This window comes from Antedon mediterranea, chromosome 3 (genome assembly GCF_964355755.1).
Source record: "Antedon mediterranea chromosome 3, ecAntMedi1.1, whole genome shotgun sequence".
In the NCBI taxonomy this organism is placed as follows: Eukaryota; Metazoa; Echinodermata; class Crinoidea; order Comatulida; family Antedonidae; genus Antedon; species Antedon mediterranea.
The window spans coordinates 12,083,876-12,103,262 of record NC_092672.1 but is presented as its reverse complement, the minus strand read 5'-3'; the positions used below and the strand labels follow the sequence as shown (position 1 = coordinate 12,103,262).

At 34.1% G+C, this 19,387-nt stretch overlaps 2 protein-coding genes across 2 annotated transcripts in view; one reads left to right on the top strand and one right to left on the bottom strand.

The window, feature by feature from the left end:
- The window catches only part of LOC140044034 (uncharacterized), a 33,891-nt gene extending 21,059 nt beyond the window's left edge, over positions 1-12,832 (top strand). Inside the window, exons 6-7 of the mRNA XM_072088515.1 lie at positions 7,983-8,087; positions 12,716-12,832. Coding sequence (XP_071944616.1) covers positions 7,983-8,087; positions 12,716-12,832 — 222 coding nt within the window. The remainder of the gene's footprint in view (positions 1-7,982; positions 8,088-12,715) is intronic.
- Positions 12,833-13,770: 938 nt separating this feature from the next.
- On the bottom strand, positions 13,771-15,711 carry LOC140044033 (uncharacterized). Its single transcript, XM_072088514.1, has 2 exons — positions 15,078-15,711; positions 13,771-14,660 (listed from the first exon to the last, which is right to left on the bottom strand). The coding sequence occupies exons 1-2, from the start codon at positions 15,709-15,711 to the stop codon at positions 13,771-13,773; spliced, it is 1,524 nt and encodes a 507-aa protein (XP_071944615.1).
- Positions 15,712-19,387: the final 3,676 nt, after the last annotated feature.

Here is a 19,387-nt window from a genome sequence, read left to right as displayed (position 1 = left end):
TCATTTAAGGAGTTATAACATAATATATGACGTCACAACTACCTTATGAAGTCATATGTACGTCATATGGTAATTAAATATGTTAATTTGAAAGATTAATATCACTGCAAATGTTTACCAAATCCATGGCTCAGAATGTAGTAAAGCGCATATATTTAGTAAAATTATATTTGCATAATGTAAATTATTGAATTTTATTTGTTATTTAAAATAAAAATTGTTATAATACAGTTCAGAAAATTAAGGATCTAGGCTAGGTCTATTAAGCTATACACTTATCCTGACTTAAGCTCGTGTACTTCCTCTGGCCAATTGCGGTGGAAATAGCTCCACGAACGAGCGCTACTAGAGATTACAAGGTCAGATCTCAAGTAAATTACGAAATCAAATCTAAAAGTCCCTAATAATATTATCAATAGTAAACAGCTCATGGTATATGTAAATACAATCGTTACTAGTAGGTAATTATCTTCATATTTATCATATATACTTATATTTCTCCCAAATTATCCCTAACCTTTCTTTATAGTACGTGTACTAGTATTACCTTTTTTTTCAGGTAGTTTATTCTTACATCTACAAACAATTTAAAAACGTCCTAAGATGACACTTGACCTCTTTGCTGGACAACAACAACATTTCCAACACTTTGCTTTCTCACCATAGTTAGGTTTCACCTGTGTCTTGAATCTTGTTAAAAAAATGTTTAACTGATGCAGCATCAATCGATGGATATTCCATTGACTACCAAGATTTAAGTTTCAATATTAACCAGCATTTAAGCTGTTTTTTAGTTTCATTCCAAAATTGTTTATATCTCTACCAAGCTTCCTTCTTTGTTTTCTACTCTTATTCAGACTCCACCCTGTCACCTTTTGTTGTAATTTTTTTTATTCCTGTTCACCCAGTTTTTATACTATGACGTTATCCAAATTCCTTTTGTATTTATATATATATATATATATATAAATCCAAAGGCAAATAACTGACAAAAATGACAATGCTGTGGGTATCAGTGGCTGGATATCAATGGAGATACACAAAAAAAGCGAAAAGCTAAATCCAAACGATAAAGTAAAACAGCCAGAAAAGTTAGCAGAGCTTTCGGGCAACACTAGCCCTTCATCAGTGCAATACACACACACACCCACACGCATATATATAATGTAATAATAATATATAATTTTAAAGAGTCGCTATCCAATCGAATTTGAACAATACCATGAAAGCAGAAGGTTCCGGGTTTGAGTCTCTCGGTTGAGGCGACTTTTACTCATTCTAACAGATTTCCTCATCTTTATCGTTTCTAATTCATTTCTGTATTTCATTCACCGGGTGGTTTAGAATTTATAATCTTAATTAATTAGGTTACCATCTGAGGTATACATTAATAAAAGATATTTTTTAATGGACATTTTTAAACTTTTGCCATGTTTATGCACCGTGTTTGGAATTTTATTACAGAAATAAATCCAAAGTTTAGGCCCATTTATATGAATAAAGTGTTGGCCACAAGTTAGTCTTGAGAAAGGTACATTCATTGCATATTTGTGTCTAAGATTGTGATAATTGTTGTCATGCTTACTAAAAATGTATAGAACATATTGTGGCAACACACCACGCCTAACATTATTCATGAAGCGCCTACAACATTTAGTTTATGGATGTCGTGAATATTAGGTATTTTTAGTTTTTTAAACAGAGGTGCAGACGACACTCTCATGTTTGAATGAGTTATTATTCTGGAGCTTCCATAATGTTTCCAGTGTACTATTGTATGTGTTTCCCCATATAAGATTGCCATATTGGAAATGGCGTAATATTAAGGTGATTATATAAGTTCGTTAAAATATGAGATGGAAAACAATATCTAACTTTCACTAGTATTCCAGTGGCTACTTTTTAGCTAGTAAGTTTAATATGTTGCTTCCAGCAGAGGTTTTCATTGATCATGACACCTAAAAATGTAACATTTTCTTTTTGTTCTAGTATAATATTATTCATTTTTATACACACTTTGTTTGGATTTACACATTTTTGTGGAGCTCTAAACACAAACATAATTTGTTTTACAAATGTTCAAAAAGAGCTTATTGGCTTTAAACCACATGTTTATTTTCTCAAGTTCAATATTGATTATACTTGACAATACTTTGAGATCGTTGCCACATTGTATGCTTGTTGTATCATCTGCAAAGCAAATGACATTGAGCTCAGTACTGGCATTATAATATGTCATTAACGTATAAAAGGAACAGTAATGGCCCTAATACCCAGCCTTGTGGGACTCCAATACCATTTTCCTGTATAATAGATGCTGTACCATTAATATAAATATTTTTTGTTGCGAGATTTCAAATAATTCTTAAACAGAGTCAACGCAATACCTCTAATGCGACAGTTTACTTATTAATATATTTTGGTCGATAATCTCGAACGCCTTTGATAGGTCCATAAATGTGGCGATTGCATATTGCTTCTTTTCGAAGGCATCTAATAATGTATAAACCATGTCAATTATGGCATGTGAGGTTGTATGCTTAGTTCTAAAGCCATATTCTTTCATTTTTTTTCTTTCATTTATTTGGCATCTCAATACATAACATTAAAAATACATCAATAATATATATTATCACCTTAAATATTAAAATACATCAAAAAAGCAAATAAAAATGGCGGGATTAATGAAGTCTGACGATGCACGGGAAAACACATGAAGTCGTTTAAAGTAAAACAACTTAATTCCAATGTGGTCCCTAAAAAGATAGTAATTATAATTTAAACAAAACAAACATTAAAAGACGGGGGTTCATAAATATATAAGCATATAAGAAAAACATCTGATATAATGGCACAATAATAATTTATCTATGTTTAATTTTGTAATATTATTTCAATTCAGTTTTAAATTTAGATGTGTTGGAAATTTGTTTAATATAGTCAGGAAGGTTATTCCATTCTCTGATTGCATTAAAATAGAATGTATTGCATTCTATGCCTTGGACTTTAGGTACAACAAAATTGAGTTTACTACCACGAGTGAAGTGACCATGTAAGTTATTAACTCTACGAAAGTTTTCGTTTAGGTATGAAGCACTTCTGCCCATAAATATCTTATGAACTTGGCTAATTTGCAAGAACTTTACTCGATATTTTACATTTAACAATCCATAATCGTCTAATTGATCAGCACCTATATGTCTTCTGGGTTCAACTCATTTTATGAGTCTAACCATTTTGTTTTGAGCAATTTGTAGTTTTCTTTAGATAGCTTTACAGGTTCCACAGAACCAAGAAGATGCAGCATAGTCAAAAACACATTGGATGAGAGCAGAGCATAATAGTTTACGATTCTTACAACTTAGTATCTTACGTTGGCGGTACATAAACTTAAGCCTATTATTTATTTTCTTAATAGTTTTACATGCATATTCCGAACACGTTAAATTTTGATCTATTTCAATACCCAGATACTTGACACAATTACTAGCGTTGATACTGTTACCGTTTGTTGAGACATTAAAATTGATAACATTTTTAGTTTTTCTCTTAGAACCAAATAGTATACATTCAGTTTTATCCAGGTTAATTGTTAATTTATTGTCTACAAGCCAATCACACAAGGAGTCTAGTGTTGACCCTAGCTCCTTAAAAATAATATCTGGATTTTTGTGTGAATAAACAATTGCACTGTCATCAGCGTATAGACGGAGTTTACAATCAGGATCAATACAAGTTACCATGTCATTAACAAAACATAAGAACAAAAGGGGTCCAAGGATACTTCCTTGAGGAACCCCGCATGTAACAGTACAAGATTGAGAGCAATGATCATCAACAGTTACTATTTGCTTTCTTATTGACAAGTAAGATTTGAACCATTCAATAGATCCAATACCCATTAATTTAAGCTTATTACATACAATGTCATGATCCACAGTGTCAAAAGCCTTCTTTAAATCGACCAACACCATACCCGAGAAATTTCCCTTAGAAGTTTGGGTTTTAAGGGAATCAACTAAGTCTATCAAACATGTGACAGTAGAGAAGGCAGCTTGAAATCCAGATTGATATTTATACAATACGTTGTTTTCAGTAAGGTATTTTTCGATTTGAATAAAAACAGCCTTCTCTAAAATTTTAGACATTGTACTGAGTATACTTATGGGGCGATAGTTTCCAATATTGGTTCTACTACCTTTTTTATAAAAAGGTATGACCTTGGCCTTTTTCATATCTTCTGGGACTGTACTGGTACTAATTGATAAATTAATTATGTAGGTAATGGGAACTTTTGAGGTATCTTATCGACACCCGTGCTTTTTGTCGCATTAAGTTTGTTTAATTCACTATATATAAAGTCTTTGTCCACTGAGTTGAGCATAAAGTTATTACCACTAACTGTTCTATAGAAATACTTAAGTTTGGACAACGAACAGTCATACACATTCTTAGGGGATGGACGTTTACTGACCAAATTGGCTGCAATAGTAGTAAAATATTCGTTGAAGCAAGAAGCAATTTTGGCTTGGTCAAAACATTTAGTACCATTGGGCAGGTCAATAACCGTTTTAGCACTATCCTTAGATTTATTACTATAGCCTATACCTTTTACGTTTTCCATAATTTTTTAGGGTTATTTTTATTTTCTTCAGCCTTGTTTAACAAATGATTTGATTTAGCTTTATTTATATCACGCTGTATTTTATTGTATTGTTTAATTGTATTAATAAGTCGTTATTATTCTTGGTTTTATTATACATATTTAATAATTTATCTCTGGTTTCAATGTCTTGTAATATTTCTCTAGTTAACCATGGTTCCGTTCTTTGTTTCATCCTAATGTTTTTAAGGGGGGGGGGGGAGAGGGAAATGGAATCAATAGCAGCCAAAAGTAATGTATTACATTTTTACAGAGCTTCATTTACATCTCCGATAGAGGTAACTACTGACCAATCGATATCTATTAGTATGTTTCTAAATTGATCAACGGTATAGTTTTTTACTGATCTGATATATACATTTTTTATGTCCATTGAACTTAAGTTTAATAGTTTTCCGTGTACAAAATGTCATTAAGTGATCGCTTAGACCTGTTGCGATTGTACCCGATTGGCTTATCTTATTCAATCATATTGGCGGTTTAATAAAATATTGTACAAAATGTCATTAAGTGATCGCTATAGACCTGTTGCGATTGTACCCGATTGGCTTATCTTATTCTATCATATTGGCGGGATATTTGACGATAATTAGAGGCTACATGGCGATCGCCTTTCTTATAGATGGGGACGATTTTCATTTTTTGGGGAGTTATTCCAGTTTGGAGGGATTGGTTAAAAATATGTGTAGGTATCACAATGGTATATCCTATTTTCTTGATAACCTTTGGTGAAATACTGTCAAATCCGGGTGCTCAAGAGATCGGATAATACTCATTATCTCTTCCTCGTTCACAGGACAGAAAAACAGCGAGTTGCGTTGCTGAATGGAGAGGTAATCAGAATATTGAGTCGTCGTAGACTCAATACTGTCACAAACCTCTCGACCGACATTAATAAAGTAATCATTTAAATGCCACAGCATCGCAACCCTCAACAGTTTCGCTGTCGTGTGTAAAATAAGATGGAATATTATTTTTACCTTTCCCTGGATTTATGACGTCATTTATAACGTCCCATGTTTTTTTCACATTTCCATTTGTATGGAAAAAAACACTTTCATAATATAATTGTTTTGCTTTTTTACAGGTACGCGTGAAGATTTTTTTAAATTGTGTATATACGAGTTTGGTTTTGGGTGTGGGATGTTTTATATACCTTTTATATAAGACATGCTTTCTTTTGCTGGATTTTAATAACCCAGAACTCATCCAAAGTTGTTAACAATTTTTGGTTGTTTTACATTTTTTTCTTTAAATTAGTATTAGATAATTTTATAAAATTATTAAGAAAAACATTGTAAGCGTCCTCGGAGTTCCTTATTTCATAGATGTCAGACCATTCAGCAAGACGCAAATCATTGTTGAGTTGCATTATATTCCTGTAATTAATTAAGTATTTGTTGTCTGAGAGAGTAATATTTTTATTTTTGTCGTTTAATATTTAACTGTTGCGTAGAATGAATTATCTGGTATATTGGTAAGTGGTCGGAGAGGTCTGAAATAAGTATACCGGATGAAAATTTTTTTCGGATAGGGTGTTAGAAAATATATTATCGATCAGCGTCGCTGATTTGTTTTGTATTCTAGTGCGCCTTGATATCGATGGATGGAACGAATGGGACATCATCAATAAATTCATTGTTGTCGCTATTTTGTTTAAGAAGATTGATATTAAAGTCGCCAATGATGTGGCATGGTTTGCTCCTTTTTATATTCCTCATTTAAAGATTCGCTAAACTTATTAATCTTCATAAGCGGAGGTCGGTAAACAAGTCCGACAATTTTATTTTTATTTTGTTTTATCTATAACTTCAATAAGTCTTTTTATATTTCAGCTAATTTACATATGTTCCCAAGGTGTGACCGAGGTGTGATTTGTGGAATTTTATCTCCACATCATATGTGTTCAATTTATAAATAAATGCTTTTTCGCAATTTGTTTGGTTTTATGGACATTAACCTAAATTCTTCAACTACATTTTTTCTCCATTTTTTAGTGACGTGCAACGCGACTCTATAGCTCACTATGTCGGTCGGTTGGTCGGTAAACGCTAACTTGAGCACACGACTGCAGTCATGTATATGGCCTTGTTGATTTTGTTGCTCTGATGTATCTTATAGATATTTACCACAAAAATAAATTCTGTTCTAATTTTGTCTAGGTATACCCATTTTTTTTTGCCACATTGACTCTGCTAGGCATCTCAATCGTGCTATTTATAGAATAGAGTAAAATTGCCGCATTCGTTTTCTTGTTTGACACATTGTATCATTTCTTCGTATCGTAGTGTTTGATCAAACTTATATATATCTTTAAGTGTTATGATAAGCAAATTTAAACCTAGATGTTTTATTTTAGTAATATATTCTAAATAGGAGCCAAGGTGGAACACTTTTAATCCACCTATTGATATTCGCTGGTCGTTGTGCCTCTTTTAACACCCTCGGATCTATTCCAAATGAATTAAAAAATATTGTGTTTAACTTTTTCACGACCTCATCAGTTACGACGATGGTTGAAGCAATGTAAGTTAGTTTGGATGTTAACAATGATTTAACTATTATATTTCTGCCAATCATTGATAGGTTTCTACCCTTCCATGCTCTAATCATACTTACTTAAATTTGACTTCTTTTAATTTTTTCTTGGATTTTTTATATTCAATTCTAAAACTACGTATTTTATTTTTACACATTGCCCATAATTCGGAAGGTGACAGAGGTTCACTAAAATTTGTAATGCAATTCTCAATTAATTCGTTAATCGTGTTGCAGTAGGCCTATATTTCATCTTTGAGATATTCATTATTCATTTTCCAATAACCTTTACCTCTGTAAGTTTCTGCACAACAGAATATATAGAGAGAAATTACGATATATGATAGCTCCACTACGTCTCCAATTTGTTGTGTCCTAACACCATTAAATGTAGAATATCCTAACAATCAGGGAACAACAACAACAAACACGCGAGTCGGAGCTTCATCTTCCTGCATCCGGGCATGTATTCATTCAGTACAACAGTATATGTAGACGGCGCTAGTTAGTTAGTAATTCCACTAAATGACCATTTTAAGTTGACAAAAGACTTGACTAAACGTAAAATAGTTAAGCACACGAACTGAATTTCAAATTGAACTCATGTGATAAATACTTGATGGACGATACGTGATACAAGATGTCATAATGTTGAAGGGAATTTATTTTATCTTAAATATTCGATATGAAGATAATAGTTTTTTTATATCATATAAATATATATATGAGTATATTGATGAATTGAAACACAATCTTAAGAATTAGAAAACTTTTTTTCTAGGATGGAGACACACCGCTAAGTTTACACTTCAGATATTCCGATTGTAATTTAGAGATAATGAACAGTCTCTTAAGCCATGGTGCATCAGTCACATCAACAGACAAGGTAATTAATGAACTTTACATTGGATTGAATTTTTTTTTTTAATGTTTGTATTATTCGTGTTTGTACAGTACAAGTTATTTCAAATCAGCTCTTTTTAGGTGAAGCAAAAAAGAGGTTTTCGTAGATTTGAAGGTGATATAAAATTTGAAGGCCTGGAGTTGTAACAATGATTATTTACCTGATTCTAGGCCTAATTGATCACTAGCGAGTGGAGATAAATCGTCGCGTTGTATTACCTTCTATCCTGCTACTTGACGTCAACTTGCGTTAACAACTTACGTTTGAAACCCGCGTCAACATACTAATATGCGTCAGTACATCGTCAACCTACTACTACTAGTTTTACGTTTATACGTGAAGCGAAGCTTTCAAAACAAAAATATTAAAGAAACTGAATAAAATTGAACTCAAAACTCATTAAGATAAAATAATTATAATTTTTATTGTCAGGCATATGAAGAAACAACATCATAATAAGAAATTATCATTCTACAGTTGTTATATCACTCTCGCCATACTATTTATAGTTTTTTACCAGTACATTTAATTAGATAATTAGAGATAAGCTTGCAAAATTTAATTTTTAATTTGAATTTCAATAAAGGCAAATCATTTTGTTTGGTTTTTTTTTCATTTTTCCTTTTTGATAAATGTATTGTTTAATTATTTAAATCAACTTTTACCGAAAGGAATACACAGTATTTTGTAAATTGTCTTTTGATTAATCTTCTTGTTTTAGCATCACCAATTAATAAAAGTCTATTAAATATTTTTGATTTTTATTGGCTAAACAATAGCTCTTTTGTATCTGATTTGTAACTTCTTACTTAATATTCGTTCTCGGACATAAAAAAATATATTGGCCACCCATTGCTAGATTAAAATATTTCCCTGCTTTTAGTAGTTACTCTGTGCGAGTGGAGATAAATCGTCGCGTTGTATTACCTTCTATCCTGCTACTTGACGTCAACTTGCGTTAACAACTTACGTTTGAAACCCGCGTCAACATACTAATATGCGTCAGTACATCGTCAACCTACTACTACTAGTTTTACGTTTATACGTGAAGCGAAGCTTTCAAAACAAAAATATTAAAGAAACTGAATAAAATTGAACTCAAAACTCGCTTCGCTCGCGCACCCTCTAAAGGCCAATTTACACAGACGAGCGGTAACGGTAAGCGGTAAAGTTGAGCGGAAAACGCAAAAATAGAATCTATGTTATTTCTTATGACCATTTACACAGAACGCGGAGCGGACGAGCGGTTGAGCGGAAATCCGCTCAGGATTGAAACAGATTCGATTTTGTGAAAATACCGCGCGGTAATTATGGATTCTTGCCAACCAACGACATGATTGAAATGACGTCATCTATCAACAAATATTTTTTTGTGTCCGTCGAGTGAAAGACGACAATAAATACGAGTGCCGTTAGTAGGCCTAGCCTATAGTTTCTTCTTCTTTTTATTCAGAAATACAAACACCTACGACGTGACTAATGTTCGTATAAGGATAGTGAAAAGAAAATATACATTTTAGTACGTTATTAGGCAACAATTCCTCTAAAACTTAGGCCTGTGTGTGCTAGGCCTACTGACAGTCAGTCACATCCAGGCCAGCAGTGACTGTAACATGCATTAGCCTCGAGGCCTACACGCACCTACTTTCCACCACTCTGTTCGCGAACTCCGCGCGCTGTGTAAATGGGAAAAGCCACGCGGTTTTTCGCTTACAATTACCGCTTACCGTTACCGCTCGTCTGTGTAAATTGGCTTTAATGGGTGTACTTGAATCGTTCTCCAACACATGACCAACGCCTCTTGAAATTAAAGCCCGGCGGACACCTATGCATATGACGATTAATGCATATGATGAGTAATGCATGTTTGTTTTTTGTGATGCATCTTGTTAATTTTGGAACAAAATGATCGGGTCTAGGACAACTACCACCCGGACAATTACCCCCTGGACAATCGCCCTCTTAGGACAACTACCCCCCCCCCCCCCCACGGACAACTACTTTATTAGGACAACTACCCTCTAGGACAACTACCCTCTAGGACAATTACCCACTAGGAAAACTACCCTCTAGCTACCCACTAGGAAAATTACAATTGGCCCATAGGACAACTACAGCTTTGGACAACTACGATTGGTAACCAAAGTAACAAGCTGCTTTTGTGTGAAGAGGGGACTACGAGGGCGTTGTACCACACTATACATTTAACAATATTTGACGTGAAATTATTAAAATATCGACGTATGTAGGCCTACCTAGGATGTGTTGTCTATTTTGTAATAACTGTAGCAATATTTATTTTCTAAAAACTTCTAGGACAAACTATGAAAAACGATTTCCTTAATTGGCACAGTTAGCTATGTTTTCATAATAGAAAGACTAAGAAATGTATGAACCTGGCAAACGGGCGATCGGAGAGAGAGATTGATTTTCAAATCATCTAATGTAATCAATTGATTAATAGTGTAGGATTTTTTAAATCTAAAGTAAAATTAGGAGGTTCTTTGCTGTACTGTAGAATACGAATTGGAATAAAATGAAATAAGTAGAAATGTGTAAGTCATATTAACACATCATGGATATAATTATTCTTTAGGTTCTAAAAACGTTTATTGTCCTATTTTCTCAGGAGTGGGGAGAAAATGTAAAAAACAAATCAAATCAAAGTTCTTCTATGAAGTAGTAACAGCCAAACCAATATTCTATTATTTCTGGACTTGTAGTAGTAAACGTATAATGTCATTAAACAGCATAACATAAGCTCTTACGGTAAAACATTTGTTTTCAAAAAGAAAAGAGAGAACAAAATCTGGCCAATTTTATCGATAATAAGGGACTGCTATAGTCCCACTATCTTACAACTGCCTAGTCCAACTGCAATGCCCCTAGGACAACTACCCATCTAGAACAACAACACTCTCTGAACAACCACACCTACACCTTAGGTTATAATTACGATCTTGTAAAACTTACTGAACTTCAAAACATAGGGAGAGAGATTGATCATAAATGAAAGACTATTTGATTGACTGGTGCAGCTAAGTAAACTGTATGTTGTTCCTATATTTATTTATACTAGATGGTACGTTCTAGGTCGTGCCCACAGTAGGTTCTCGAATACACAGTAATTTCAGCGTAACAAAACTGGCGATTTCAAATGTACTATTATATAATACATTGTCGTTTACAGAAACGAATAAATAGTCACGATGATTTATGTAGTCAACTAAAATTAGCACCCAGGGAATTACTTTCGAAGGAGAAACTTATCACAATTTGGACTCATTTAAAGAAACCCAATTTGTGTTTTGTATGTAACATTAGGTTTGAGGGATGGGAAAGCGGATAAGTACAAAGAGGAACAATGAAATATATTCTTTATCCACTCAGTAACGAAATATTGTGTTCATGTTTTATAGGCCTATAAATAATAAACCTCTAAATACAGTAAAACATTTGCGATGTAATACTTTGTTAAAACTGTCACTGTCATAATCGATTGAAATATTAAAGTACATTCACGATACACCACTACGACGTTTATATTATTGGTAATTGTTAATTAATAATTAATACAAACGTTGAGAGGGAACTGTCATTATAAAGTTTATTTCTATATAATAATGTGTTTATATATCTAACAGTGAAGCCTAACCACAATCTCTGTAATAAAGTTTATTTGTATATATTTTTATATTACATCTAACAGTACGAACATTCACAGTAAGAAATGTTCGATTCAAATGAGGACCAAAAATAGTTAATAGGTATTTACAGTATTGTCAAAGTATTGCAAGTTTATTCTCAAAGGACTCATATATTTACCTACCGTATGTGTTAAACCAAACTTCCCAAAGTTACAGTAAGTTTTAATATTAATCACCATTTGAGTTGTTATTTAGTTCTCCATTCCTACTTTTTTTTCGACCCACTTGTTCATTTACAATGTATTGTACTTACTATTAATGTAATATTGTATAATGTAGTACAACTGACGTTATTTTTTAACTTTTCATAATAATTCATTATTAATTTATTTTTTCATTTTCTTACTATTATATTTTAAACAATTGTTTGACCAGTGAAATCATCTTTTCCCTCTATTATACTCCTTTACATTATTTTTTTTAAATAATCAGTGCACCAAGTAAGTAAATCTGGTAACATGCTTAGTGATCTATCCCTAACTATGTAAGTATATTTATTACAAAATTCGTTTAAATCATCTTGAAACTTTTTTTTCTTTTTTTTCTACCTCTTTTATTTCTCGTTCAAGAAATCACAAAATGGTTATATATTTTATTTCATCTAAATATCAATTTTTTAAACGTTAATGTTATACCTTGCCAAATTGTTACGGTCCATATCTAATCACATTTTTTTGCTATTTACAGTTTATATCTACCAAACTATCTTCATTGTGTTGTACATGTACTTGTACTACCGTTTCTACCCTATTTACCAGCCTGTGCCTCATTCGCTGTCCTTTCTTCATTAAGCGCAGTAATAAATACACATTAATTACATCATTTGTTGCAAACCCATTATTTTTGGTTTTATATCGATAAATTCCATTTGATGTCGTAAGACTAATCTTATTTTTTTTTCAGAATGGTGAAACACTTCTAAGATCATACTTGGCCAATTCCAATTGTAAGTCAGAGGTAGTGAACAGTCTATTAACCCATGGTGCATCGGTTACATTAAAAGATAAGGTAATAGCATGATTTAAAATCAATACTAATTACTAGGCTACTGATTATTTTGAATATTTTCTTTTATTCTTCAATGTTTTTTTTTGTGTGGGTTCGTCCAACTTTTATTATGCTCTGTTATAAGTATATTGATTAAAAACCTAGTTGTGACAGTAGTTATTATTCTATTCTGTTCGTGTTCGGGTAGAGAGACTATAAACTCAGGGGAAGAATATTATAAAATACCCTCCTTTTCACCAAAAATGAATGAGATGAATGAGAGGAATGCAAAAGTTTGAAAATAAGAAGTTTAGAATAATAGAGTGGTTTCCAAATCTTACGAATCTGATAACGAAAACGGATACGTCACGCACACGTATTCGTTTTCGTAAGCCAGTAAAAATCTGTTTCGCATGACTGCGGTAAATTTAAGCGAAGCGCAGGTACGTTTTGCTTGGCTGCCTAGGCCTAGCGTAACATCAAAGCGAGTGAGGACTTTAAAAACTGCTATTTATCAAAATTGACCTGGCATTTTAGTAAATAACTTTAGTAAACTACGAATGAGGGTACGTTTATTGTAAATACATAATATAAAAATAACGCTTAAAAGAGAACGGTGTTTCGACTCCATCATGGGGTCATTATCAAGTCCAATGAATAAATTATTAAACAACAACTAATAAGGTAGCACAAGCCAAGGGTAAAAAGGTAAAGGTGAGTCCCGTGTTCTCTGAACGTAGGGGAATGAGCTGTTAGGAGCTCATTGTACTAAGCCTCGGCATTATGTGGTAGGGTGGCCAGTTCCTTTCCACGCCGCCTTTTTCTCCCTAGTATTTTCAACCAGGTACTCATTTACAGCTGAGTGGACTGGGAGTTGTCGGGAATTGAACCCGGGTCTATCTGTATGACAGTCAAGTAACAAGCCAAGGGTCATAGTTTAAATAACAAAATACCTATTGTCTAACATCCTGTCAAATGAAAAGCTTAGCTTTTACAGAGTCACTTTGTTTATTCAGACTAGGTTTTAATTGTCTTATATACAACATTTCATAGATAAGACAGTCAAATTGGTTTTTGCATTTCCTAAGTATACTAAAACATGAATTAATTTTACTTGGATTAACAATCACGTTATGATCCTTCAAATGCTGTCCTATTAAGTATCTACTATGTTCAACAATGCGTTGGTAGAGGTGTCGGCATGTATATCCAACATAACTTGCATCGCACAAGTCACATTTAAATTTATACACAACACATTGTTGACTTATAATAGTAGGTTTCTTTTCGACTTTCCTAATGTTATCTTTAACTTTTTTACTTATGAATACAGGGACAATGTTTTTGTTTATCTTGTGACTTAGTTGGCATAGTTGTCGCTTGACGGAGTTCGCAGATTTCTGGTCTTTGAATGGCAGGATGATTCGTACTGGTATTTCGGATAAATCTGTTTCACCTTCTGCAGTGTTGTTATTGCTCTCTGCTGGTTTAACGTTCTGTATGGTTGTTGTTATTAGTTCATCTGGATATTTCAGACGCTTAAAAATCTTCCTTAGAATTTCACATTCATCATTAAAAAGCTGGTGGGTCGACGGTAGTTTGTAAGCCCGATTGAACATAGTTATAACAAGTGACCTTTTATACTTGTTGTCAACGTGAGTATTGTAGTGTAGCAATAAGCCTGTGTCTGTTGGCTTTCTATAAACCCGTGTGTGCAATTTTTCCAAATCTTTGGTTATCAGCATTCCTAGGAAAGGGATTGAATTGTTCACGGCAGTTTCCATTGTGAACGCTATCGCAGGATGGGTTGTGTTAAGTAAAGCTAAACATTCATTGGCTGCTTCTAGATTTGGCATGAATACTAGTGTGTCATCAATCAAATCAAAGTAACATTTATTTCTCTTGTCTTTCATAGAAAATAAAACTTAACAGTAAAAATTATTAAAATAAGAGGGGCAACATTCCTAAAAAGCAAAGCTTGTATAAGGCAGCCCATAGAAAATGAAAAAAAAAAAAACAGGACAACACGGGAACCGGAAACAGGACAAAAACAGTAATGAAGACTTTTAGATTCAGGGTACCGAAAAGACTAAATATCAAAACTACAATGAGTGAAAGGATAATTAAACATAACTAGATAAGAGGTGCCGTTTCAATTTAAAAGAAAAACTCTTCTTAGACAAAGCACTTTTTATATTAACTGGTACGTTTTCCCAGAATTTAGGACCAGTGAACTTAATGCTATGTTTAAAAGAAGTAGTTTTAAAAAAAGAAATACGTATACGTTTGTAGTATTTGGGCATGTGGTTCGTAGATTCAAGGCGTTCCTCGATGTGGCACATAAATACATTTGCCATAAGGGGCCCTAGATGTGATCCCATTGCAACTCCATCAACCTGTTCATACAAGTTACCATTAAATTGGAATAGCTGATCTTTCGTTGCTATATTGAGGAGTACAATTAAATCGTCCTTATCTAAGTTTAGTCCATAATCATCATTGAACCAGTTGTTAGTAAATGCTTTATCAGCAATAATTTGAATTGTCTCGGTTAAAGGAACATTTGTGAATAAGGACGAGACATCATATGATACCAAAATATCACTAGCATTTATAACGGTGGAGCGTATATCAGCTGCAAAGCTAAATACATCATCTATTGTATATGCGTTCTGGGATAGCGGTTTCAACTTCTCATCCAGCCACTGAGCTAATTTATAATTGTAGGTACCTGTTGCTGACAAGATTAGTCTCATAGATAACTTTTCTTTGTGTGTTTTAAGCAATCCATACAAATGAGCTAACCTTGATCCGGTTTGACAAATTGATTTAGCAATTTCTTTTGGAAGAATTTTATGAACCGTTGAAATCATATCTTTCTCCTTTTTCAGGAGTGGATGGTAATGTGTCATTGGCTTCCTCTTGTTCTTGGTTGTTCAGTAGAGATTGGTATAAATTTGGAAACATTGTTGACCGATGCTTCACATAATAAATGTTCATACTCACTTCTATCCATGACTACTCCTGATCCTTTGTCTGGCTTTGTGATGTTTATATCACCTCTCTTCTTTAATTGGCCAAGCGCTCTTGTTAAGGCTTTTGGTGAGGATGGTCCTTTCCTTTCTATATAATTAAGTGCGATAGACTTTAGAGTAACTGCTGTTAATTCTTTAGTTTCCTCACCAACAATTTTAGGCTCCAGCTTCCAGTACGCTTTCTCGAAATTTGCTTTAATTTCCATGGATGAAACTCGGTGAGGGTAAGCAAATTGTAAGCCACGGCTGAGCGCTAGCTTTTGAAAGAACGATAGTCTATATGATGATATATTAATGATGTGTTCATCCACATTCTTACCTCTGTACATTAGGTTTGCGATTTTCTTAGAATGTCCATTCATTTCTGCTCCATACTGATTACAGCGTAGCTTGGTCATAGTCTGAAGAATAGCGAGATAACGAAATGACCAACATTGACTTCTGATTTTTGTGTAAATAGTATTTATTTCTTTTCTGAGATTACTAAGAAGTTTCAGCTTTGCTTTCAGCTCTTCCGATATTACATTTTTCTCAAAGAATTTAGCAGAATTGCTCCATCTCTTTGACTTTTCCTGATCCACTTTGGCAAATGTCGGAGTGAGTCCAAGGTTTTGACATAATTGAAGAAATTCAATTGACGTTTCACAACTTACTAATTTCTTGCTACACTGTTCAAGTCTCCTGAACAAGTGAAGCTGGTCATCGCGTTTCAAATTACGAATGAGGGTACGTTTATTGTAAATACATAATATAAAAATAACGCTTAAAAGAGAACGACGTTTCGACTCCATCATGGGGTCATTATCAAATCCAATGAATAAAATATAAAACAACAACTAATTAAGTAGCAAAATAGATAAAAACTATACTCGTTTTTTAGTTACGAATATGACTAGTGATATTCGTCAACACGAATACGCTTTACGAATATTAAAATGGGGATCAGCTTAAAAGTTTCACAAATTTGTGACGTATCCGTTTTCGTTATCGTATTCATAAGGTTGCGAAACCTCCCTAATCAAAACCGTAAGGTTAGAGTCCACCTTCAATATTGTTAAATAAAAACATAATTGGTTTTGGTATTGTAGGTGGATCCTAGATTATTTTTTTATGATTATTTATATTGTCTCTTTTGTGATGTACTGAAATTCAATGAATTAATCTGAAACGGTAAAGATTAGGAAATTTGTGCGAATGCGAAAAAGCCGTTTGACCATTAGAGCACTGGGGCTTTCATGGTATTGTTCAAACTCGATTGGATAGCGACTTTAGCACTTTCGGCGTGGTACGGTGGTGGGACAGCACTAGTCCCTCAATTGTACGCACGTGCACCAGAGACCATTTTATTCACAAAGCGGGATCTTCAAAGAGAGGGTATCAGTGGCAGTGGTGGCGCCAGCGGGGGGAAGGGGGGGGGGGGGATGGGCTACGGGGGCTCTAGCCCCCTCGTCGGGGAGCACGGGTACTTTTTGTCGGGGAATATAATATACAGTAAAAAACGTTCGCGTTCACTTCATATAGCTTCAGCGCCTAGAAAACCACGACGTTCCATTGACCGTGAGAGTACGTCAGAGGGCTATTATGCACTTTTATGCATTCATTTATTGCCAGCGATGTAACTTACTACTAAACATTAGCTAGGTACGCACTTGTCTGGCGGTATCCCTTTGTACGAATCGTTCAACGTTGGGTGAGACGCGTGATATCAAGTTCCATCCAGGGACCAAAATGTGTAATGTAGTTATTTTCCAGGCGAAGTTTACCGACGGTTACCGAAGGAAACACGGGTACTTTTTGTCGGGAAATATAATATACAGTAAAAAGCGTTCGCGTTCACTTCGTAGCTAGCTTCAGCGCCTAGAAAACCGTGACATTTCATTGACCGTGAGAGAGTACGTCAGAGTGATAGTATGCACTTTATATGCACTCATTATTGCCAGCGATCTAACTTACTACTAAACAATAGCTAGGTTCGCACTTGTCTGGCGGTATCGCTTTGTACGAATCGTTCAACGTTGGGTCGAGACGCGTGATATCATGTTCCATCCAGGGACCAAAAATGTGTACTGTAGTTATTTTCCAGGCGAAGTTTACTGACGGTTACGTCGTGTACTGCGTCGACGTACGCTACACTACAGCAAAAACGAATTATGTTAATTGTTCGTATGTTCACCAATTTTTTTAATTTACAAGTAACATTCTGTACCGTGGGGCACCTAAAATAAATTTTTCATCCATTACTAAACAAAAAAACATGCCATTTGCCAACATCTTATTATAGCTAAGTTATTACATTTTCAATGTCCTGTATGTCATGAATTTCTCACCACTCGGAAGTCCAGATGGTACGCACGCATACACTTGGGAGGAATACACTTATTTCCCGACTGAAAAAGGTCTACGCTTGCGTTTTTTAAGCCTCTAGGCCTGATGTTTCCGAAGTATAAAATGCAATTTTTTGAAGACCTGCAGCTCTAGTTTTAAACAGTTTCTTAGCTCAACAATAAAGCTGGTCATATTTCGAAGTACAAGAAGTGCATTTTCCGGGACCTAACATCTCTATTTTTCAAACATTTCTTAGCTCAGTCACAACCTTGATAGGGACTTATATATTTTGTTTCATGTTTTGAAGTATAATAAGTCCAATTTCCGGGACCTCCAACTCTATTTTTCTAAATTTTCTTTGAACTTTTATTTTTTAAATTGAAAAATATAGATTGAAACAGTCATCGCGCATCGTTTTTTTGCACGCAGTATTTTATTTATGCATTATAAAAAATGGAAAAAGTGGCTACCCTAAATCTGATTAAAATGACCTCAAATGACGCTAGAACGCGTTGCTTACGGGGGCTTCGCCCCCTGGACCCCCACCGGGGGCCCTTGGCGGCCCGCGATTTTTTTTTTCGTACATAAGTTGGGGACCCCCTCATGAAACGTCACAAAATAGACATGAATAATTCATTAGTTAAATTTTCTTGTTCCGTGTGCACCCAAGCGTATAGCAACAAGAAGTGATTACACAAGTGCGGTACGATTCTAGGCCTATCTCCGCTGTTGTTGCGGCGTGCGATTTCATAGAAGAATAGCGGCGTTTTGTGTGGATTGTCGAAATAATCAGCCTTTAGTTTATGGTGTTTTTAATATAATTTATTACTTAAGAATTACGTGTTAAAATTTTAGTTTCTATTAATACTATTAGGCCTAATTTAGTCTCTAAACCCATGTCTATTCTAGTAGTAGCTGTGTGGGTGTGTGTGACGTGTGTGTGTTAGGTATGACCAAAGATAGTTACACTATCTTTCGTATGACACAATCCGAGTAATAAGTCAGCAAAATTAAACAATAAACATTACACAAAAATACATTTTTTTTTCTCGTGGGTCAAATCTTCCCATCTCATGTGTTCACATATACGCGCATTTTTAAAGTTCCTTTGAGTACATGCATATTGTTTGATAATAAAATAGCAGAATTAAAAAAATACAGCACACAAATTATACACATTCTTTATTCTTGTGGGTCTAAGCTTTCTTTGGGCTATGTCCAATGAATT